Source organism: Macaca mulatta, chromosome 10 (genome assembly GCF_049350105.2).
Source record: "Macaca mulatta isolate MMU2019108-1 chromosome 10, T2T-MMU8v2.0, whole genome shotgun sequence".
NCBI classification, from domain to species: Eukaryota; Metazoa; Chordata; class Mammalia; order Primates; family Cercopithecidae; genus Macaca; species Macaca mulatta.
Window position 1 is genome coordinate 82,086,764 of NC_133415.1, and position 23,044 is coordinate 82,109,807.

A 23,044-nucleotide genomic window follows, 5' to 3' on the forward strand; every position below is an offset into this window, starting at 1 on the left:
AAAGAAGGTGAAATTTTGCCCACTGGGAGTGGGTAGTTTGGTGGATTCATAATGCTGTTGCAACCATTACCACTGTCTACTACCAGAACGTTTTCATCACCCCAAGCAGAAACTCCGGGCCATTTAAGCAATAACTCCCCTCTTCCCCTCCGCCTAGCTCTTGATAAATGTTACTCTTTCTCTCTGAATTTTCCTGTTCTAGGTACCTCATAGAGGTGGAATCGTACAGTATTTGTCCTTTTGCGTCTGGTTTATTTCGCTTAGCGTAATGTTTTCAAGGTTTGCCCAAGCTGTAGCATGATCCGAACTTTATTCCTTTTTATAACTAAATAATTATTTGTTGTATGTGCATCTGCCACATGTCGTTTATCTATTCTTCTGTTGATGAACACTCAGATTGTTTTTAACTTTTGCTGATTGTGAATAATGCTGGTATAGGCGGGGCATGGTGATCACACTTGCAATCCTAGCACTTTGGGAGACTGAAGTGGGAGGATCACTTGAGGCCAGGAGTTTGAGACCAGCCTGGGCAACATAATGAGATCCTGTCCCTAAAATAAATAAATAAATAAATAAATAAATAAATAAATAAATAAATAAGCTGGCTTACAGGGAACTGTGATCACATTACTACACTCCAACCTGGGTGATAGAGTGAAACACTGTCTCTAAATTAATGGTGATGATGATGATGATAATGATGCTATAAACTTTGGTGTACAGGTGTCTGTTTGAGTCCTTATTTTCAATTATTTTGGGTATATATGTAGGAATGAAACTGCTGGGTCATATGGTAATTCTATGGTTAACATTTTGAGGAACCATCAAAATTTTTTTTCCTATAGCACTGCACCATTTTACATTCCAGTCATAACACATGAAGTTTTCAATGTCTCCATTTCTTTGACATTGGCTCTTTGAGATGCATTAGGAGACCCATCTTTGTTTGGCAAACTCCTATTAATCCTTCAAAACCCACCTCAGAGTTTACCTACTCAGGGATCCCCAGACAGAGTACATCACTGCTGCCTCGTATCTTGCATTGCTTTGCTTTTGCACCCACTCCGTGGCGTTTTATGACAACAGATATCCCTTACTGGACTGTGAGCTTGTTGAGCGTAGGAATCATGTTGGATTTGAATCTGAATCACCAGCACCAGAGCAACAAGAAATGCTCATGAGCCAGATTAAATGATTGAGTAACTTCCCTCCAGATCTCTGAGTTCTCTGTCCACATGGAGAGCCATTGCCAACCTTTTCCAGCCTCCAAATGCGCTTCAGATAAAGTGCTATGTTGACATGGCCCTTGGGTCCTGTGTGACTTCTCCATTTCCCATCTTTCACTCTGTGCTCCAGCCACACTGAACCACTTGTTGTTCTCTTAGTCACTAACTCAACGAATGTGTACTGAGCACCCACAATGTGCCAGGCAAGACAAAAGGCCTACCTCCCTAGAGTTTACTCTCCACCAGTGGAAACAGGCAATAATCAGATAAACCAATACATATATTGCATCAGGGAGGGATAATTGCTGTGGAGACTGACAGAGGTAGGTGAGGGATGGAGAGGGACGGAACATAGATTTTGCAGAAGAGACCTGTTTCGGGAAGTGACGTTTAAGCCCAAAACCAGATGCAGTGATGGAAGGAATATGGGGAAAAGTGTGTTCCTCAGAGAAGACACAGCAAGCGCAAAGTCCCCGAAGCAGGAACGTGCTTGGTGTGTTTGAGGAGCAGCAGGGAGGCCAGGGCAACTACAGGAAGTGGGGAGGACAGGAGGTCAGCAGAGAGCAGACCCTCCAAGTGAGGCATGTGGACCTTCTTCCAAGTCAGATGAAAACCACTGGATTGTTTTAAGCAGGGGTGAAGTACAATCTGAGTTGCTTTTTTTTTTTTGAGACAAGGTTTCACTCCTTTCACTCAGGCTGGAGTGCAATGGCATGATCTCCGCTCAACTGCAACCTCTGCCTCCCAGGTGCAAGCAATTCTCCTGCCTCAGCCTCCCAAGTAGCTGGGATCACAGGCACCAACCACCATCCCTGGCTAATTTTTGTATTTTTAGTAGAGACAGGATTTCACCATGTTGGCCAAGCTGGTCTTGAACTCCCAACCTCAGGTGATCCACCTGCCTCAGCCTCCCAAAGTGCTGGGATTACAGTAGTATGAGCCACATCACCTGGCCTGAGTTGCATTTAAAAGAATCTCTCTGGCTGCTGAGGAGCGAATACTAGGATGGGTAAGGGCAGAGGCAGGAGCCAGCCATCTAGGAGAGAAGTGATAGCGACTGGGGGCCCAGGCAATAGAGCCAGAGGCAGTGAAGATGTGCTGAGGAGGTGTCAGGGCAAGAGAAAGGGGGGAGTCAAGAGTGACTACCCCACCATCCCACTCAACTCTTCTTGCTTCTAGGCCTTTGCCTGAGCTGTTCCCCCTGCCCAAGATGCCCTTTCTTGCCCTCTGCCTGGAAAACTCCCACCTGTGCCTCAGTCCTCAGTTTCATGCTCACTTTCTCCAGGAAGCCTTCCCCCAACTCCTCAGCAGACTGGCTTGGGAGCCCCTCTTCTGTTCCCACAGTTTTCCAGGCCTCCTAGCCCCTACTTGCCATACTGCTGTGAGTGGCTGTTCCTATGTCTGCTCTTCAACCTGGATGGTGAGGACAAAGAAGGCAAAGTTGTGTTAAGCCCTAAGGACTCAGCACAGAGAATGGTACATTGGGATGTTTCAATATAAAAGAATAAGAGAGAGAGAGAGATGGAGAGAGAGAGAGAAAGAGAGAGAGAGGGAGAGAGAGAAAGAGAAAGAGAGAGAGAGAGAGAGAGAGAGAGAGAGAGAGAGAGAGAGAGAGAGAGAATGAGCACAGCTCCTGACTCCCTCTTGCAGCAGCGAGGCACAAACAAGATGGCTTGGGCAGTGGGCGTCTCTCACGCGCTCGCCCACCCAGCCCCGGTGTGGACATTCACGCTGGACACATTGTAGCATGAAAAGTGATTTGGGAGACTTGATGCTGACCAGAGGACCGGAACTTAATTCCACTGAAGTCCTCCTGAGTGATCCATGTTGCCTGCCGCCACCTTTCCAGGCCGACAGGGGACTAGAGAACGCACACAGAGCTCCGTGCATGAAGCAGAGCAGGGAGCAGAGCACTCAGACGCGGTGCAGCTCATGGCTGGGGTACAAGCCTGGAGTCGGATTGCCTGGGATCAGGCTGTGCTCTGCCACTTTCTAGTTACATGGCTTTGTGCGAGTGACTTAACTTCTCCCAGCCTCTGTTTCCTTCTCTGTAAGGTGGGGGCAGGAATTGCATCTAATGGCAGAATGGTGGGGAGAATCAGGTGTTGATCCGTGTCAAGTGTTTACAATGGGGCCTGGTAGCAGACAGCCCTTCAGAAATGCTGGCTTTGTTTCATAACTTTTCCATCTTCCACCCTGTGCTTCCTGAATCCTACCTAATGGAATGATTTGAGGACTGGTTGTTTTAAGTATTTCCTTTTCTTTATTCTTTGCCTTTTGCCCACCTCGAGATCTGCAGTAGAGACTGGTTGTGCACGGAGGATGTGCAGGGAAGGGAGCATGCTAGAGTTTTGGAATGAGCCCTGACGTCTGTATAAAAGGTAGCAGCATCATCCTGTCTTCAGAAGATGACTCAGGCACTCAGAGAGGTGAAGTATCCATCACTTGTCACACAGTGAGGAAGCAGTGGCGTCGGGATCTAAGCCCAAGTGAGTCTGGCTGAGCCATGGTACCCACCCCCCAGGCTGCTGCCCACAGGGCCGGCACCATGACTGGTGCATCACTGAGCCCAGGAGAGGGTGAGCTTTATGGCAAGGTTCTCCAAGACTGAGGAGGAAGGCTGCTCCTGGCCTCCTCCTACGTGTGTGTGTGTAAAGGAAGTTGCGGAAGGAAAGGAAAAGCAAATGCAGGAACTATTTGCTCTTGAGGCGACAGTAGACTCAGGGGGTGAAGGATATTAAACATCAATGGCTTAATGAGGATTATCCACGAGTGTCTCTACTCTCACCGCCCCGACTTCCCTCTGGTGAATAACAGTCAGGAGAGGCCCCTGCTCCTCTGCTCTTCCAGTGCCTGCTGACTGCCAGCCATGGGAGCCATTGTACTCCCTCTCTAAGAGTCTCCGTGTATTCGAAGGTTATTGCCAAGAGTTTATAGAGACAGAGATTAGGAGAAGGAGGAAATGAAAAATGAGGATAGAGAGCAGCTGGAGTGAGGCTTTGGCCTTGGGGATGAAGAAGACGTTCACTCTTGGGCTCCCAGATTCCTGGGGTGGCAACAAATAGACTCCACCCGTGTCCTCTGGCACCATGCAAGAAGCCAGCCTGAGATGTGGTCAAGTGCTTGTGGACCCTGTGCACTGGCTATCACACACTGGGCAGGGGCTTGCCCTTAGGGCACCAGGAGTCGCTTGCACCTGCCAGTCAGACCCCTTGTGCTGCCTCGGGAAGAGGAGACAGGGAGGAGAAGGAAAGTGAGGCTGTGGGTCCAGAGGGGAGTGTGGCGGGGCTGCAGTGACCTGAGGGATGGGTCTCTGTTCCTCCTCCCTCCCTGGGTGACTGGGGCTCTCTGAACTTCTGCTGCCTTCTCCATCTGAGGACGCATTGTGAGATCTACACCACAGGTTTTCTTGTTGTGAGGATGTGATGGAACGTGGAAATGTCTGAGGCATAGTAAGTGCTCAGCAAACAGCCCCTTCTACCTTCCCCCTTATGTGAGAGTTTAATGAGCCAGGTGCAGGGAGAGGAGGATGCCCCGGAGAACCTGCTGCCTCAGAGCTGGAGTGATGTGGTTTATTAGGAATGATGGGAGCAGAACACTCGCTCCGTACCAGCTGCTTTAAGTGCTATTGACACATCCTCCTTTCACCCTCACAAGAGCTCAAGAGCCCAAGAGCCCCATGATACTGTTGTCCCCATTGTACAGATGAGCAATTAGAGGTTGAAGTTGTCAGCTTGTCTAAGGTCTCCCTGATAGTGAGTGGCAGACCTGAGTCAAATTCACATCTTAAATGTCATTAAGCACAGCCTGTATATGGAGAGGCTGAGTCCCAGAGAAGGAAACTGGCCCCAGCCCTCAGTGTGGGCAGATTCAAACCTGGGGAGAGGCAAGGGATGGGGCAGAAACTTGGAGGACATGTCAACCTGACTGGATTCTAGCTAGATGACTTGCTGTGTGTCTTTAGGCAAGTTTCTCAGCTCTCAAACCTCTGTTTTCTCATCTGTAAGATGGGGATAATATTAACCAACTGACTAGGTCATGAGGATTGAATCTGACGACTCTAGCTAACTGCCTGGTACAGCCAGGTGCCCACAAGATGGGCGGCCCTGCCAGACTTCTGAAATAGTTGTGCCTCCCACCACAAACTGTCTGCTATTGACTGAGAAGAGAAGCATGTTCTCTTCCAAACTCAGAGACCCCTATGTTCTGGAAGATCTTAGTAGCAGTGAGGAGTGCTACCTTCAAGCTGCTACTGGTCCAGGCCAAGGGTATATCTAGGTGGGTCCGTCTCTCACCCAGAGTGTGTGCTGAGGCACATTGCAGCCCATATTTTGAGGGGTTTTTCCTGCTATTCATTTTGTGTTGCCGCCAAAGAAAACTAAACTACAGCTCCTGGCTGTCGGGGAAGAGCTGTGCTTCTGCCAGGGCTAGTGTGCCTGGCACCAGCTCAGGCATGTACCAGAGCTGAATGCTGTTTGCAGGCAAATGTACACACAAAAAGATTCCAGCACACGCGTGCACCAGCCAACACAGAGTTGCCACGGCACACAACACCGGGCCACGCACGTGCCTGCTGACTCGGCTGTCATCTCCCCACTGTCTTCCATGATCAGAAGACTCTCTCAGCCTCTGTCTGTCTCCGTGTCTGTCTGTCTGTGGATCAGTGTGTTTTCAGTCTGACTGTCTTCCCGGTTGGTTTCCTTTTCTCTTGCTCTGTCCCTCTCTCCTTGTGTTTCTACCCATCTCCCTATCTCTGCCACTCTCTGTCTCTGTTTTTCTTTCTTTCTCCCCTCCTTTGTAACACTCCCTAGGTCCGACATTGCCTCTTTCTCCATTTCTGATTCTCTCTGTTTTTCTGACTCTCTCTCTCTCTCTCTCTTTCTCTAACTCTTCTGTCTCTGTCCTTCCCTGTCTCCTTTTTCTATGACACTCTCCTAGAAACGCATCAAATACTGAAGTGGCCGGATTTCAAGTGACAAACAGCACTACACCCAGAATCCGCCCCCCCTCCCCAACACGGCTGCCTTCCTCCTCCACATCCCTGTCACGAAGAGAAGCCTATTGTGTCGGGCCCAGGGAGTTCGAGTTGAAGGGCCTGGGGGTCTGCGCTCTGACTGCTCTCAGCCACTTCCCCATTGGCTCCCAGCAGCCTGTGCTCAGCAAGGGCTGAGCGACAGGGGAGGCTGTCGTCCATAAAAGAGGGGAAGAGGCACCAGAACTGCCATTCGAAGGGGCTTTGGTGGTGTTCACAGCTGCCTATTTAGCACCTCCTCCCAAGCCGGAGTCAGGGAGGCCCCTGAGCCTTGGACCGGCCACCTGCCACCTCCGACCTGCTCAGCCAGAAGCTGCCCAGGGACAAAGCAGAGCACAGGTAATATCCAGAGGGGGCACTGGAATTCTATCTCTTGGTTTTATTTGCTTATTCCTGGTCCTCTGGACCTAGAGATGGTGGGAGGTCGGGCTGGGGATTTTAGGTTTGGGTCTGATTATCTAGCAAAGGAGCAAAGGTAGTTACAGTTAGGAGGCTAGTTCACAAAAGCCAGACCAGTGAGAGACTGCTGTTTGGAATCTCCCTTTCTGCACAGTCCTAGCTTAAACAGGTGGTGAGCTGTCTCCCAAGAGGACCACACTATGGCTTAGCTCCAGGGTCTCCTTCCCCTTGCAGTCTCCCACACAGCAGTTCCCATGCCATTCCCAGGATCTGGGGGGGGGGGAATGGGACACCCTGGGTGGGAGAAGTGAGAGGTTTCACTAATCAGGGTGATTTTAAAGGTCAATGATTCTCATTGGACTTAGAGAACAAGGGCTTGGGGACATTAATGAGATCTAAGGCTCTGGCATTTATCACATAACATGTACATCAATGTACAGCCAGTTTCGGCCTTTTCATTCTTTTCGGATTGTGTTTAATTGCTGACAGTGTGCTGGTTTGAGTGGCTTCTTTCGATGGAATTTGATACAGGATGAAGTTTGGGGGTGTTTCGTTGGAAGGGAATGGGAAAAGGGAGTGACAACAAGCCAGGAGGCCCAGGCTTAGCAGGCGTTTGCTTGTCAATTTTACTTGGAAAGGACTTGTTGCTCCCCTATTAATTACAGCCAGAGGAGTCCAAGGCCAGGAGGAAGCTCAAAGGGAAAGCCATTTGCTCGCTGGTCCAGAGATCCATATTCAGAAAAGTACCGGGTCTCAAAGTTTGATTCTAGCAAAAAGCTGATGAGCTTCGGGAAAAAAAGAAAAAAAGAAAAAAAAGAAAAAAAGAAAGAAAAAAAAGCCTGCTGACTACTCCAAGGTTGAAGAGTAAATTCTGCAACTGCTTACTTTTTTCTGGGGATCCAAGAATCCCTTCAAGCTCTACAAACATTACTTAATTAAGTCTCCAGGCTTCCCAGGGGAAACAAGCTCTTTCGATTATTGGATCTGATTTCAGTTCCCCTCCCACAGACTGAAAGTCTTCATTATCATCTTTCTTCCAAGGGTTGCTGAAATACACAAGGCTTGCCTTTCTAATTTGACAGGCATCCCAGTCGAGATCCATTGCAAAGCACTGCAGAGTGTCCATCCTCTTCTGTTCTTTCTCACCCCAGGCCTCACTCCCACCCTGCTGTGGTACCTTCCTTCTCTTTTCCCTTCCTCTCCTCCCCCCAGTCCCACCACACCTTGCCTTTGTTCTATTTTTGCAGGTCATTTATCTCCAGGCTTTGAGATCTGCGTGGGGGGAGCTGTTGCAGCAGCCTAAGCCGGTGAGTTATGCTGCCTGGGGGTGGTTTGCGTTCACTGACGGGATCTCAAGCCCACTGCTTTGCCCCAGCTGTGATAGGTGGCAGGCAAATCCTATGTCTCTGTTGGCAGCTGGGAGGGGGATGTCACACTGGTTCCTGAGGCTCTGTGGCAGAAAGCAGCACATTTTAAGGGAGCAGGCAAAGGGATTGGCTCTGGGGCTATTTGAGAAATTTGCCATCTTAAAACACGTGGAAGGAGTTAAGGTTTCTTGAAGTAACTCCTGGGAGCCAGGAATTTTCCATCTGTCATCTACACGTGTGTCTCACAACACCTGAAACAGTGCTGGGCTGAAATCCCAGATCCTACCACTCACTTACTGTGTGACTTTGGAACAGTAGCAGTCCCTCCCTGAGTCTCACTTTCCTTACCTGTATGATGAGAATAATAATAATATTCACCTCCTAAGGTTATTGCAAGCCTCCACGGGATACAGCAATATGCCTGGCATTCAGTAGGTGCTCAATAAATACTGGTATGACTGCTCAGATTTTCACTGTTACAAAGTGGTGAGGTTGGACCTTTCTCTCTATCGATTATCATATCGCTGATCATCCCACTCCATCATGCTGTGTGCTATGTCCAGGAAATATGATCTAACGTCTAAAATTGTCATCTGTGGGGCTGGTGCTCCTTTCCCCTCCCCATCCCAACAGAAGACTTTTTATTTCATCTGCTGCATCAGGATCATGAAGTCTCTTTTTGATCGATACTCCCTCACTCCCCCTCCCACTACCCACCTCCTTGGGTCATTCCTGCACAATTGTTGTATTTATTAGGTCTCTTCCATCATGGTAAGAGAGATCAATAGTTACTGGTTCGATTTCAATGCATGCCTGAGAAAGTGTGGTTACACAGCTGATTTCTCTCACCGTATTCACTCATCTCAGCCCGCGATTGTTGGCTAATCTTGCTGGGTCCGACAAAGTGATAAACCTGTTTCACTGAGACAGAGCTGGTCACTGTGGTAGGCAGTAAACATCGGCTGGAGACACCCAGGTAAGCCCAGGATCAGACGCTCGATATGGAGTGAGGTCTGTTAGTGCTTTGAAGCGCAGCCTCATCAGTCCCTCCCAGGCTGGATCCAAACTGATGCTTCTGGCAGGAGGACAATGGCCCAGGTCCATGAGGCACATGGCTTGGCTCAGGGGGCTCCTCCTGGAGTCCATCCAGGTCATCCCACTGGCCAGAGCGGTTGGCCACAAGCTGCAGACATATGCACCGAGGCAATCTGTTGATGCATTGGCTTGAACTGCCATTTGGTCCCTGTCCTATTCCTGGACAATTTGATTTAACTTGACAACGGTTTACTGAGCAGTTATTATGTGGCAGGGTCTCTTGCCCACTGGTCCCTAGGAACAAAGGGCAGACTCAGAGAGCAGCAGGAGGGAGAGAATTGGTGTTTGTGATTCACACAATAGGTCAGCATCCTGAATCAAAATCTTCTTTCCCTCCCCACTTCTCTCTCTTATTTTCTTCACTTCCCTTCTCTCTTTTCCCTCTTCTTCCCCTCCTCCTCATCCCCTCCCCTTCTATTCCTATTTGTCCTCTCCTCATCTGTATGTCTCATCTTGTGTTTTTTTCCCACATGGTCCTCCACCTCTCTGCTTTTTCCTGGTATCTTGGTCTCTTTTTCTGTGTGTGCAGGTCTCACCTCTGCCATTCTTTTGGACCCATGTCTTTTTCTCTGTGTCTCTGTTTCTAACTCTTTTTATGTCTCTCTCTCTCTCTGTGTCTCTTCATCTCCATATCTCTCTAGCTCATCCTCTTTTTGCCTTTCTCCCCATCCCTTAATTGCACCAGAAAACAAAAAGGGTGGCGGTTCCATGCAAGCCTTGCTCTTGAAAAACATTCTTTTAAATATGCAGTGAGTGATCCCACCAGGACCATCGCCTGCAAGGCCGTCTTTCCCTCTGGTCTCCGCACAGCAAATGCAGCTGACCACCAAATGGGACCCTCGTCCAATTCTGTGCTTTGATCTTTGCCAGGCTAAAGGGTGGGTTTACTTTCTGTTCAGAACCCAAGCTTCCTTCTCATTGATCATTCATCTTCTGTTATGACGCTAACACCTAACAAGGGACACCACTGTTTCAAGTTCAGGGGCTCCCTTTGCCAACCTCCTGGAGACCCACAAGGGTGAACTTTATACTTTTGAGTGTGGGGTAAAAGTTCCTGAAATGGTTTCAACATCAGGAGTGGGAGAGTTTGGGAGGTTATCTGAAAGACGGTTGAGACATATTTAGGCCTCGGGATGGTTTGTGGCATGGAGTCAGCAGACTGACTTTGAAGTCTTACTCTGCTGTTTCCTTGCTTCTTGGTCTTGGCCCAGTCTTTTAGATTCTCTGAGCCTCTGTTTTCCCCATCTGGAAATGGAACTCGTAGTTCCCAACCCACTGGATTCTCTTCAAGAGAAGAGAGAAATAATTGAGATAAAGTGGATAGCGAAGAGCTTGTCTCTTCTCAGAGTTACACCCTAAATGGGGAATGCGATGGACTCAGAGTCCCAGCTCTGTCATGCTCTGTGGCCGCGGAGAGGTACTTTATCACTTGGTCCTCACCTTCCCATCCGGATCCCAAGCCTGTAATATGAGCCCCTGCCCCGTAGCGTCCACAGGAGGCAGCTGGAGTGCGCGGTGCTTGGTGCAGAGCAGCGTCTCAGTCCTTGCTGGCTGTTAGGATGGTTGTCATTGGAGGGTCATTGAAACAATGCCATCTCTTTAGTGGGAGTCCTGGTTCGGGTGTGGGAGGCTGGAGTTCTGTTTCCATTTCCCTCCTGACTCATGATGTGACCTTAAACAAGTGACTTCATTTCTACCTTTTCCCATTTCCTCTTTCATCAAATAGGGATAATCATATGCGCTAAAGTGCTCACAGAGATAATTGCGATGTTAAATCAAGCCATTATTATTCCATGCTGGCTTTTTAAATAAAAATGCTTGCGGCTCCTCTGAGCCCTCAGCTGACTACAATATAGAAATATCATCGAGGAGCCAAGAGGTCAAAAAGTTCATTCCCTTTCAAGGAACTTTGGGCCCTGGGTGAAGAGAGCGTCTACTTTGTGCTGGCCCTTTAAGCGGTGCTGTCTCAGTGCAGGAAGATGATATACCCCATTTACAGATGAGAAGACTGAGGCTTGTGAGGCTTGTGGAGGAGGTGGTACCAAATGACCGCAGAGCCCATGCCTTTCCCTCTCAAGGGAAAGGAAAATCCCATGGCAAGCCTCCCTAGGTCCTCTCAGTATTTGCCGGGAGAGCGCCCAGGCAACTAGAAAGGGCTCAAGGCTGAAGAACAGGGCCAGTTGCCTCCTGCCTTTTCCATCGGGAAACCTACCTGACCTCCTGGTGAGAGATCCATCCACTAGCAAGACATAAAAAATGTTTTATTATTTGAGAATATGTTCACATGCCTGAGGACTCAAGAAAGTAAGCTTAAAACTATTAGAATCATAAAATGTTTATAAAACCAGTGAAAGTACGGTCAGCAAACCTTGTCTGTAAAGGACCAGAGAGTAAATATTTTGGGCTTTCTGGGCCCCACAGTCTCTGTTTCAACAATTAACACGGCTTTTGCAGCATGAAAACAACCACAGACATAGATGCAAACAAAGGGGCATGGGTGTTGCATTAGCCAAGGTTCTCTAGGGAGGCAGAACCAACAAGGTGTGCCTATCCACAGAAAGAGATTTACGGAAGGAATTGGCTGATGCAATTAGGGAGGCTGGTGAGTCTGAAACAACCCCTCCTGTTAGGGGAGAATCACCCCACTGCCCCAACAGCCCCTCTTTCCCCTACTGGGCTGTTACAAAGCACCCGAGGTAGCGGCTGAGATAAAGCTTCACAAACTGCCAAGGGCAAAGGACTTTGCTTTGTGCGGCCTCCGGGTCCTCGGCCAAGTCTGTGAAAGAACACCATGCAGGCCCTCCATCAGGGTGAGACGCTGACATCACGCCTCCCGCTCACCGAGGGGTCCTGCTTCCCACTTCTCATCCGGATGATCGACCAAGTTCCTTTCCTCCTTGGCCCATCCCTAAGCGGACATGATAGGCAGGCAGGGCTCTCTCTCATGTATGACTTCCCAGCTCCATTCCTTGGCAAATCCCCATCAGAAAGGTCGAAATGCTTCTCCCGGGGCCCATCTGACATTGTTCAGTAAAGTATTTATCCTATAAAAGGAAGGAAATAGGATCACCTGTGAAATTGTGAGGGCAAATGTGTCTCTACTAGGGTCGCCTTTAAACCCAGAGGGATCTGGACAGGAGCCCAACTCCCCCATTCATGAGTCCAGGGGAACTTGGACGAGCAAGTTCCCCTTTCTCGGCCTCAGTCTGCCCCTCTGTAAAATGGGTATTAAAAAACCATGCACCTCTGGGGTTGCCAGGTACTTCAAGCACATGCCAGGTGCTTCACATGTGATCATTTATTTAATTCCTATGCCCATGCTCTGAAGCATTATTATTAGCCCCATTTTGTAGCTGAGAAAACTGAGGCACAGTAAAGCTAAGTCATTTTCCTAAAGTGGTGGTAAGTGGTGGGCTGAGACCTGAGCCCACGTTACTGACCATTTGCTGATCCTGCTTCGGGGTCAGGAAAGCATTTGCGGTCCCACCTGTCCTTTCTCACCAGCTGTGTCCTCGCCACCCCATGCTGCTTCTCCAAGTTAGAGAGGGTAATTCAGGGGCTGCAGACTCACACGTCTGTCAGGTACTCGGCAGTGAGGGAAGCCCCGGGTGGTTCTGCGGGTGGTGATGGGCAGCATGGCTCTTCCTCTGTGACTGTTGCCATATTGAAATACAGGCTCAATGTCCCCAGGCCTTTTGTTTTTTCAAGACAAATTGAAAATTGAGATTTTTTTTTTAAATGTAAAATTTCCTAATTTTAAAATATTGCCTGTTTATTTTCATAACTAATTGGTGTGCAGCTCCTGCTCATTCTAGCCCTATATGAAGTACTGGGACACCATTCATTCATTCATTGATTCATTCATCCATCACTCAAACTTCCTTAGTCTGCCAGTCACATTTAGATCAAATGCAAACTCTCCCTTGGCCTGTGAGAGCCGGCATTATCCGTCCTCTGCCCACCTCTTTGCTTTTCAACCCCAGTCTCTCCCCTTACGTCCCTTCATCCACCCTGGCCTCTTTGTCATCCTCAAGCACAACACACTCGCACCTCAGCGACCCCCTCCCCCCACCATGTGCCCATAAGGGACTCAGACAGGTAAGTGGTCATTTCGTGATGGAGCCAGCATACGAGGCTGTGGGATCTCAAAGGAGGGAACTAATCCAGACACACTTCCTGGAAGAGGCAACTGAGGCTAAGTTTTGAATAATGAATAAGAATTAGCCAGGTCAAAGCGTGATGGGAGTGGATGAGTGGCGTGACAGAGATGTTCCTGGCAGAGGAAACCCTGTGTGCAAAGGCTTGGAGGGCGGGGTGCATGGAGCATTTGTTTTGAAATTGCAGGTGGTTTGGTCAAGCCCAGGACGGGCAGAACTCACATCCAGTCTGTCTGGGTGCTGTGTACTTGTGTGTACTTGCTGGGATACCTTGGACAGACTATGTGATCTTTCTGTGTCTCCATTTTCTCATCCATGAATGGGGAGAATGTGAGTCCCAGCCTTATGGAGTTGTCATAAGGACCCCCTTCCAATAAGACACATACAGTTCTGAGCACAGGGGCAGGCACGCAGGGAGCACTAGCAAATGTCAGCTGTCGGTATTAGGAGAGCCTGGGGGTGCTGGTGACAGGGACAAGCTTCCTCTGGAAGCCAGAGGACACAGGGCAGAGGTGCAGTCAGATCTGCATTTCAGAAGGGTCCTCCAGCTGCTACGTGGAAAGTGTCTACGAGGGAAAGATTGGAGGCTACTCCAGAACCAGGTGGAGGTTGAGATGGACCCTGGAGGGAGAAGTTGGAGGCTGGAGATGAGGGGACTGAAGGGGCCTGGGCAGTATACAGCGGTTACGAAGGTAACTCTGGAGCCAGACAGCCTGGTACAAATCCCAACTTTGCCACTTACTCACTGTAGAATCTTGGCAGGCTCTAGAATTTTAACTCAGTTTCCTCATCTGTAAAGTGGGCATGACAATAGCACCGATGCTGTAGAGTTTCTGTGACTATGTGTGAATTAATCCATGAGAATTGCTCAGAACATCGTGGGTACTTAATTACCATCAGATCAACCAGAATTATCAATAAATATAAAGTTAATGGATGAAAGACAAGGATGCCAACACTATTTTTGCCTGAGACAAAGAGATCTTAAAGTGAGTCCCCTACCTTAGCAGCTAAGCTGTGTGGGAAGCCTTCAGCCAGGAGTTAGATGTTGTGGTAGGCACCCCCTCCCCAGTAGGTTAATTCACTGCTGATCTTCTAACAGGCCAGGCCGCCATCGCTGATATCAGAGAAAACATGAGCTGCCTGCTCTATACGGCTCACTGGTGGGGAAACGTAATCCAGTCCGCAGCTGATAGGGCGTGAGAGAAACTCAAGGGGAAAAGACACAGGATGGACACAAGTCTGCTTCCCTGACTTTTCCACTGAGCCTCCCTGGTTCAGGGGAGCAGACCTTGCCAGCCTCAAGCAAGGCACATGGAGCTGAGCTTGTGTCTTGAATTGTTGTGTGACCTCAGGAGATTTACTAAGCCTCTCTGAGCACCAGTTTTCTTGTCTATAAAGTGGGGGCTTTGTATATAAAGTCCCTTGGATCTCACGGAGGGCGCAGCTGTTAATGAATTGAAATTGCTCTAGAAATTGTAGTCATTAAGTGTAGGGGGTCAAACAGAACAGGCCTTGCACCTCAGCCTCACTATCGAGGTAGGACATGGGCAATTCACCAGACCAGAAGTGGCCACTTGCCTGAAGGAATAAATGAGGTGATAGATTGAAAAACTTAGCGCAGTAGGGGTTTGAGAAATGGTGACTGGGATCACTATTAAGTATGCTCCGGTGGGAGAGCCTACTGCATGCTTTAACGCAGAGACCCTGCTTTGGCTACAGCGTGGGGTTCTGGGGCCCGGGGGTGAAAGCTTTGAAACACCCTGAACACCTGAGCAAACAAGGTGGTTTGCAGGGATGGGGAAGTTGGAGGAAAAGAGGACAGCCATTTCTGAGAGTAGACTGTTGGTGTCGGGTTACAAAGACCATGCTGGGCCAAGTGTGAAGCCCCTGACCAGGGTGGGGTGGGTGTCTTAGGGGAACTAGGCACTTCCAGTTGGAAGAACTGTACTGTGCCCTCATAAATCAAATATAAAGGCCCTGAATCTTGATATCTGATTTATAAAGGGCTGACTATGAAACAGACAACCTTTTTTTTTTTTTTTTTGAGACAGAGTCTCACTGTGTTGCCCAGTCTGGGGTGCAGTGGCACGATCTCTGCTCACTGCAACCTCTACCTCCTGGGTTCAAGTGATTCTCCTGCCTCAGTCTCCTGAGTAGATGGGGCTACAGGTGTGTGTCACTCTTCCCAGCTAATTTTTGTATTTTTTTTTTTTTTTTTTTTGAGACGGAGTCTCGCTCTGTCACCCAGGCTGGAGTGCTGTGGCCGGATCTCAGCTCACTGCAAGCTCCGCCTCCCGGGTTCCCGCCATTCTCCTGCCTCAGCCTCCCGAGTAGCCGGGACTACAGGCGCCCGCCACCTCGCCCGGCTAGTTTTTTTTGTATTTTTTAGTAGAGACGGGGTTTCACCGTGTTAGCCAGGATGGTCTCGATCTCCTGACCTCGTGATCCGCCCGTCTCGGCCTCCCAAAGTGCTGGGATTACAGGCTTGAGCCACCGCGCCCGGCCAAATTTTTGTATTTTTAAAGGAGATGGGGTTTCACTATGTTGGCCAGGCTGGTCTGGAACTCCTGACCTCAAGTGATCTGCCTGCCTCAGCCTCCCAAAGTGCTGGGTTTACAGGTGTGAGCCACCATGTCTAGCAAAACAGATAACTTTTAACAGAGTATTTATGAAGCATTAATTCATCTGCCAGGAGTTTATTGAGGACCTGTGATGTGCTGACCAGGGTTTTAGGAGCTGGTATACAGCAGAGAATAAGACAGGGTCTGTGCCCTCAAGGAGCTAACATTCTATTGGGGTCGTGATAACCACAACGTACACACCACCACCAACAACCAAACATCAAATAGGTAGGAGACTATGAGCTGGGAGTGTTCTGATGCAAACAAAGGCTGATGTAAGAGAGAGACCAAAGAAGCCTCATTAGACACATAGTGATCAGTAAATGCCTCTCTGCCAGTATGACAACTAATTTAATGACAAAGAAGGAGCTAGTGATGTAGAAGTCTGAGGTCAAAATACTGCAGCAGAAGAACAGAAAGTGCAAAGCCCTGAGGTAGGAGCAAGCTTGGCATATTTGAGGAACAGAGTGACCACTTCAGAGAAAAAGACAAGACATGGAACCAAAACCTGAAGACTCACATGGACGATTTTCATGGAAGAGGCACACACTGCTGGGAGAATAGAAAGGAGGAACATCTCATCTAGCCTAGGCAATCAGGGAGAGCTGCCTGGAGGAAGTAATATCTAATCCAGGACCTAAATGACAGGTAACAGAAGAGGAGATGAAGAGTTCTCCAGGCAGAGGGAACAGCATGTGCAAAGGCCTGGGGGTGGGTCAGAGCCTGATGCATTCATTAAGGGGATTGCAAGAAGCTGATGTGGTTGAAGCCCAGAGCTGAAGTGTGGGACTGCAGGAATGGGACTGAGGGTACCCTGACATTTAGGCAGAAGGGCCAGGCCTGACCCCACCCAATGGGTCTGTTCACAGAATTGATATTGCCAGGAAGAGCATTTCAGAATGGGAAGGAGGAATCAAAGAAGGAACTGGAGGCAGGCGGGGAGGCCAGCAGGGAGAGGGAGTGAAGGTGGAGCCGTGGCTGAGATCAGTGACAGTACTAGAGTGGGAGAGAAAAATTCTGGAGCTCTCACAAAGCCGAAAGGACTGATGTGGGACAGCCTGGGACACAGGGACAAAGACCTCGGAGAACTCAGAAAAGCATTTAACTAAGTATCTTCTGGCTTGGCAGGTGGCCAAAGTGGGTTTTGAAGTCTGAAAGACCCAGATCAAGTCGTGGCTTGTCCACTTCCTAGCTGTGTGCAACCACTTCCCTGCTCTGAGCCTCAACTTCCCCATCTGTTGAATGAAACTGGCACACAGCCCACATTGAAGAAGTATTGTGCAGATTGGAAGTGAATGTACAGGAAAGCTCTGGGTATACAGTAGGCGCTCATTCCCTTCCTTGACCCTTGGCTTTGGGCCTCCACTTTACCTCCTTGGGCCTGTTTTCTTGACTGTAAAATGGGAATCAGAATGCTTTGCAGTGCTGTGGGCAGGAGTTAAAGAGATGAATTTGTGGGCTCAGAACACAACCTGCAGAGGGGTGATCACAGATTTCATTATCTTCTCTTTCTTCCTCCCCAGCAGGAATTGCTGAGACAGGATGACCTGGCAGGGGCTGGTGCTGGCTGCCTGCCTCCTCGTGTTCCCCTCTGCCACAGCAGACTGCCTGTCGCGGTGCTCCTTGTGTGCGGTAAAGACCCAGGATGGGCCCAAACCCATCAACCCCCTGGTAGGTTTCAGGCAAGGTTCTTCAATGCCCAGGTCCTGGGGCCTGGGTGAGGGAGCCCAGAGAGGGGAGGTTGCAGGCCTTGGCAGCTGTGTGCTGTCCTGTAGATCCATCCCACCTGTGCAGGGTGGCGGGTGTCCTGCCCTGTAGATGGCCTGGACACCAGGGGCTGCTGTTTTCCATCTCCTATCCCCACTCCAGACCTCACCACCATGGGTTCACTCAGGCCACAACAAGAGACTCAAGTGTCCAGGGAGAGTGATGCCTGGCAACAGGGAGTGTCATTGCTGAGGTGGTGCTGACTTTGGCAGTCAGCAGCCCTAGATTGACTTTTTAGGGCTTCTTATTCTCGGACTGATGAGCACCTCCAAATCTAGACAGTTCCATGAGAGGAGCTGTCTCCACCACCCCTAAATGCAAAGATCTGGCTGACAGAATCAAAGCTTTGACCCCTCTCCTGGGCCTTAGCACCTCTTGGCCCCACCTTGTTGGCTTTGCTTTGAGTTAAGCTCCCCCACGTGTCTCTCCCATGACAGCAGAAAGGCTGGAATAGAGGTACCAAGGGAATGGGGACAGAACACAGACTTTGATTCTGCCCCTTTCTAGCTCCATGACCTTGGAACCCCCTCTCTAAGCCTAGGTTTCTTCATCTGCAAAATGGAGGTGATTCCATGAGATAGTGAAAGAAGTTATTTATTTATTTACTTTTTCTGAGACAGGGTCTCACTCAGTAGCTCACACTTGAGTGCAGTGGCGCGATGTCGGCTCACTGAAACCTCTGCCTCCCGAATTCAAATGATTCTCCTGCCTTAGCCTCCCGAGTAGCTGGGACTATGGGCACCCACCACCACACCTGGCTAATTTTTGTATTTTTAGTAGAGACAGGGGTTCACCATGTTGGCCAGGCTGGTCTTAGACTCTTGACCTCAAGTGATTTGCCCACCTCGGCCTCCCAAAGTGCTGGGATTACAGGCGTGGGCTATCACACCTGGCCAGAAGTTATTTATTTTGGTTTGTTTGAGACAGAGTCTTGCTCTGTTGCCCAGGCTAGAGTGCAGTGGCACTATCACAGCTCACTGCAACCTCCGCCTCCTGGGTTCAAGTGATTCTTGTACATCAGCCTCCCGAGCAGCTGAGACTGCAGGTGCACACCACCACACCCAGCTAATTTTTGTATTTTTAGTAGAGATGGGGTTTTGCCATGTCCACCAGGCTGGTCTCAAACTCCTGGTCTCAAGTGATCCGCCCGCCTTGGTCTCCCAAAGTGCTGGGATTACAGGTGTGAGCCACTGCACCTGGCAAAATAAGTTATTTAATACATAATTCTAGTCACTGAGAGATGCACACAATGGGCCATGCCCAATCTCAAAGAGCACCGTGTTTAAGCATGATGACTCATGGCATTGGATGGCCTGGGTTCAAGTTTCAGTATTCTTTGCTATTGTCATCGTCATTATGATTGAATGCTCCCAATGGCCCTATGACGTGATACCATTGCCCCCCACCCCAAGCCTGATAAACCCTTCTGTGTCCTCTTGTGTATTCTCTGCCATTCTGCACTTCTCTGTCCTACTTTACCAAGAGTTAGCAGCGTGCTTCACACCTGCAGAAGCCTGGGAGAGAATTTGTATTTTTAATGGAGGTGGGGTTTCCTGTCTGGGAGTCAGACGTGGAAGGGGAAGGGTGAGCACACAGAACACTCCGGGAAGATCTTACTTCCAATTCTGGCAATTGCCACCCACAGCCATGTGTCCTGGGTCTAAAGCCATTTCACCTCTCCAAGTCTGTCTTCTCTTTCTCACAGGCACAAAGTCCCCTACCTTTATGCACCACCAGGAGTATGAACATGGGTAGCCCAGGGCTTAGCAGTGGTGCTTATTTTTATTTTGTCAGACACTGGACAGGGGAGCCTAGGGCAGAGCAGTGCATGTGTTTTAATCATTTGCCACTGTGATCTTTTTGGGTCTTTTACAGATTTGCTCCCTGCAATGCCAGGCTGCCCTGCTGCCCTCTGATGAATGGGAGAGATGCCAGAGCTTTCTGTCTTTTTTCACCCCCTCCACCCTTGGGCTCAATGACAAGGGGGACTTGGGGAGCAAGTCGGTTGGGGAAGGGCCCTACAGTGAGCTGGCCAAGCTCTCTGGGTCCTTCCTGAAGGAGCTGGAGAAAAGCAAGTTTCTCCCAAGTATCTCAACAGAGAACACTCTGAGCAAGACCTTGGAGGAGAAGCTCAGGGGTCTCTCTGGCGGGTTTGGGGAGGGAGCAGAGTCTGAGCTGATGAGGGATGCCCAGCTGAACAATGGTGCCATGGAGACTGGCACACTCGATTTCACTGAGGAGGACCCCAAGGAGCAGGTCAAACGCTATGGGGGCTTTTTGCGCAAATACCCCAAGAGGAGCTCAGAGGTGGCTGGGGAGGGGGATGGTGATAGCATGGGCCACGAGGACCTGTACAAACGCTATGGGGGCTTCTTGCGGCGCATTCGTCCCAAGCTCAAGTGGGACAACCAGAAGCGCTATGGTGGTTTTCTCCGGCGCCAGTTCAAGGTGGTGACTCGGTCTCAGGAAGATCCGAATGCTTACTCTGGAGAGCTTTTTGATGCATAAGCACCTCTCATCATGGAGTAGAGTCAGGAGCATCCCCTGACACCTTTTCAGGTTGGAGTGCACTCATTCATCCTCTTGTATGTGCCCCTTCCCCATGCTCAGCTCAGCACTGTGTACAAAATATCCAAGCCCAGCCTGCTCTCTCCTGCCTGGGAGTACGGGATTTCTCTGGGGTCTGTGATGGGGAAGGGTGGATGTCCCTTCCCCACAACAGGCTTAATGCTTGGCTCAGATGCCTAAACTCTAAAACTACCAGCAGCAGCAGCAGCAGCAGCAGCAGCAGCAGCAGCTTGTGATCTCAGTCCTTCCAACCTGTTCTCGTGACTCCTCAATTCCAGGGAACCAGAGCGACCTGTTCTTTGTACCTGTAGGTCTAGGATCTCCAAACTTAACCAATCACATGCCCCTCTCAGAAGAAATATGAGCATGCTCCCTCATGCAGATAGTATACGCATCATAAACAAAGAGTAGAGCTTTAACATAAGATAAATAATCATACACAGAAATCCTGACATTATATTCCCAAATCTCAAAAGATCTCCTGTGCACCCCACTTTGGGGACTATGCTTTAGGTACATTGCCTTATATTGGATCAGGAACCCTTACAGCAGAGGGTCCAGTCTTCTAGTGGGTTTAATGTTTAGTTAGTGTACTCTGAGTCTTCATTGTTCAGAAAAGAACCTCTTGAAGAACTGACTTCCTGAACTCCCAGTCATGTTGGTACTCCTTACAGAAGCGAGTGAAAACCCCTTTAGGAAATGATTGAGAGCAGCCTCTTGAATGCTTAAATGATCAAGGAGGGAGCAAGGCAAACCAATTTGTTCTGTGCAACAAACTCAAAATGTGGACCAGTTCCCTCAGCCCTCATTAAACTAATTAAACTGATCGGTATCATGCTTCTACTCCATGGTGAACTGAAGCAGAGTCAAGTTGATGAAGTTAAGCACGACCATGTTCTTGAGCAGCTGAATTGGCTGCCAAGAGTCCAAGCCATCTGGCCCAACATATGCACTGGGCATTGGGTAAGGGACTCCAGAAGCAGCAGCTAGAAAGAGAAAAAGGCTCTCTTCAGTCCCCATGATGCTTCTTTCCTCTTAATGTCTCAAAATAAAACCAGAAAGAGGAATAAAATGATTAAGTGCTTGAGGCCAAATGAGTTCCCTTGATTCAAATAACCCTGATTCATAGACAGAGACGTCCCGATGTCTTGGTTTCAATCAAAGCCCTCTCTCTCTGTCTCTCTCTCTTTTGCTCTCTCATTCCCAGGCACTCTTTTTTGGTTTGTGGGTCCAGGAGATGGGACTGGATAGGAGAGGAAACAGGCTTGAGTTTGGATAATTTGTGTAAGATGCTGCTGAACACATCTCGTCATGTGCAGTCCCCAGGTATCTGATGATGTTCTGAAATGGATAGATTGTTTCAGAGTTATTTTGTGTGCTTTAAAAAAATCCCATTTATGCAATTTACTTGGAATTTGCTTAGTCTTTAATAGGCCTGTGTAATTTCCTGCTCCTCCAGTACAATAAATAAAAGAAAGATGTTGATGACTTGGTGGGTGTGTGTGTACATGCACGTGCACATGTGTGTGAGCCTCAGTCCTCAGAGAGAAAAAAAATTGCAGAAAAGAGTGCTGGAAATAAAGAAGAGTTACGCACACACACATACACACACACACACACACACACACACACACACACACACACACACATATCCAGGTTGGAAAACCAAGTGTGGGATAACAGAAAGAGCAAAAACTGTGGAGTGTCACAGCTTTAAATTGGAACATTGGATCTGTGCGACCTTGAGTAAGCCATTTGGTTTCTCTCAGCCTTAGTTCCTGCCTCCATAAAATAAAGACTAATAGTGCCAATTTTGTAGAGTCGCTGTGAGGATTAGATGAGCTCATATATGCAAAGATCCTGGTACACAGTAGGTGCTCAGTAAGTGAGTTTTCTTTCCTACGTTGTCTTAAGGGACGGTGACAAAGCTTGAGCCTTGAGCACCACAATGAGGAGAGTGGGGAGAGGTGCTGCAGAGGGAATCTGCATCCCACATAATTCCCATGGGCTGTTTTCTATGCTGGATGACCAGGACAGGAGATAGACACATGTTCCTAGACAAGGATGAGTGAATTAAGGATGGAGGATGCTCTAGCCCTTGGGTGGCATAATGTCCTTTACTAAAATGACATTTTACATTAAATGTTGTCAATGAGATGTCTTTAAATAGGATGAATGTGAGATTTAATGGCTACAGACCTCATGGGTTCCATTTGGACATTGGCTTTCTGAGTGACTTCATAGAAAATGCAGAGTGAGGAAGCTCTCATTCATTCTCTCATTCATTCAACAAACTCTTAATTAAAGGTCTACTGTGTTTGGCAGGCCTTTTGCTAGGTGGTGGAAGTACAGAAAAATGAAATGGACAAGATGTCTTCTGTTATGGAACTAACAGTCTAGTAGGGGAGACAAACACAGGGACAAAAATATAAGTCAAACATTTAAAATAATGGTAATTATTGGGAAATAGTTGGGATGTGGAGATAAAGGATAACAAGGGTAGAGGAGAAACCTCCCTAGGGTATTTAGGAAATCCTTCTCTGAGGACTGTGTCATTCTTCATATTCATAGGCTTATCAAGATGGAAGGAACCTAAGGCTTGGGTTCATCTTATCCATCCACCTACCCTGTGCCAAAATTGACACATTGATAGGAAACTTTAATCTGCTTGAATACTTTTGTTGATTTGTATTTCACAACATATTCCTATTCCTCAATGATTCAGTGTTGGAAAGTTCCATCTTCATGTTAGGTTGAAGTTCAGGTTTCTGTTATTTTTACCCACTGAGTCCCGATCCTGTTGTCACTA

The 23,044-nt window shown here is 48.7% G+C and overlaps 1 protein-coding gene and 1 long non-coding RNA gene across 4 annotated transcripts in view; one reads left to right on the forward strand and one right to left on the reverse strand.

Annotated features, from left to right (window-relative positions):
- LOC107000450 (uncharacterized) overlaps nt 1-23,044 on the reverse strand; it is a 60,350-nt gene that overhangs the window by 7,530 nt on the left and 29,776 nt on the right. The gene's annotated exons all lie outside the window — the stretch shown is intronic.
- PDYN (prodynorphin) lies at nt 5,802-21,723 on the forward strand. 3 transcript variants are annotated; one of them, XM_015149347.3, is made up of 4 exons: nt 5,802-6,597; nt 7,905-7,964; nt 17,424-17,571; nt 19,543-21,723. In XM_015149347.3, the coding sequence occupies exons 3-4, from the start codon at nt 17,443-17,445 to the stop codon at nt 20,173-20,175; spliced, it is 762 nt and encodes a 253-aa protein (XP_015004833.1). In that variant the 5' UTR covers nt 5,802-6,597; nt 7,905-7,964; nt 17,424-17,442; the 3' UTR covers nt 20,176-21,723.

Bases quoted from the DNA above. Each gene is read 5' to 3' on its own strand.
- PDYN (XM_015149347.3), top strand. From the start codon at position 17,443: ATGACCTGGCAGGGGCTGGTGCTGGCTGCCTGCCTCCTCGTGTTCCCC. The intron at 17,572-19,542 runs GTAGGTTTCAGG...GGTCTTTTACAG, and splicing joins CCAAACCCATCAACCCCCTG to ATTTGCTCCCTGCAATGCCA.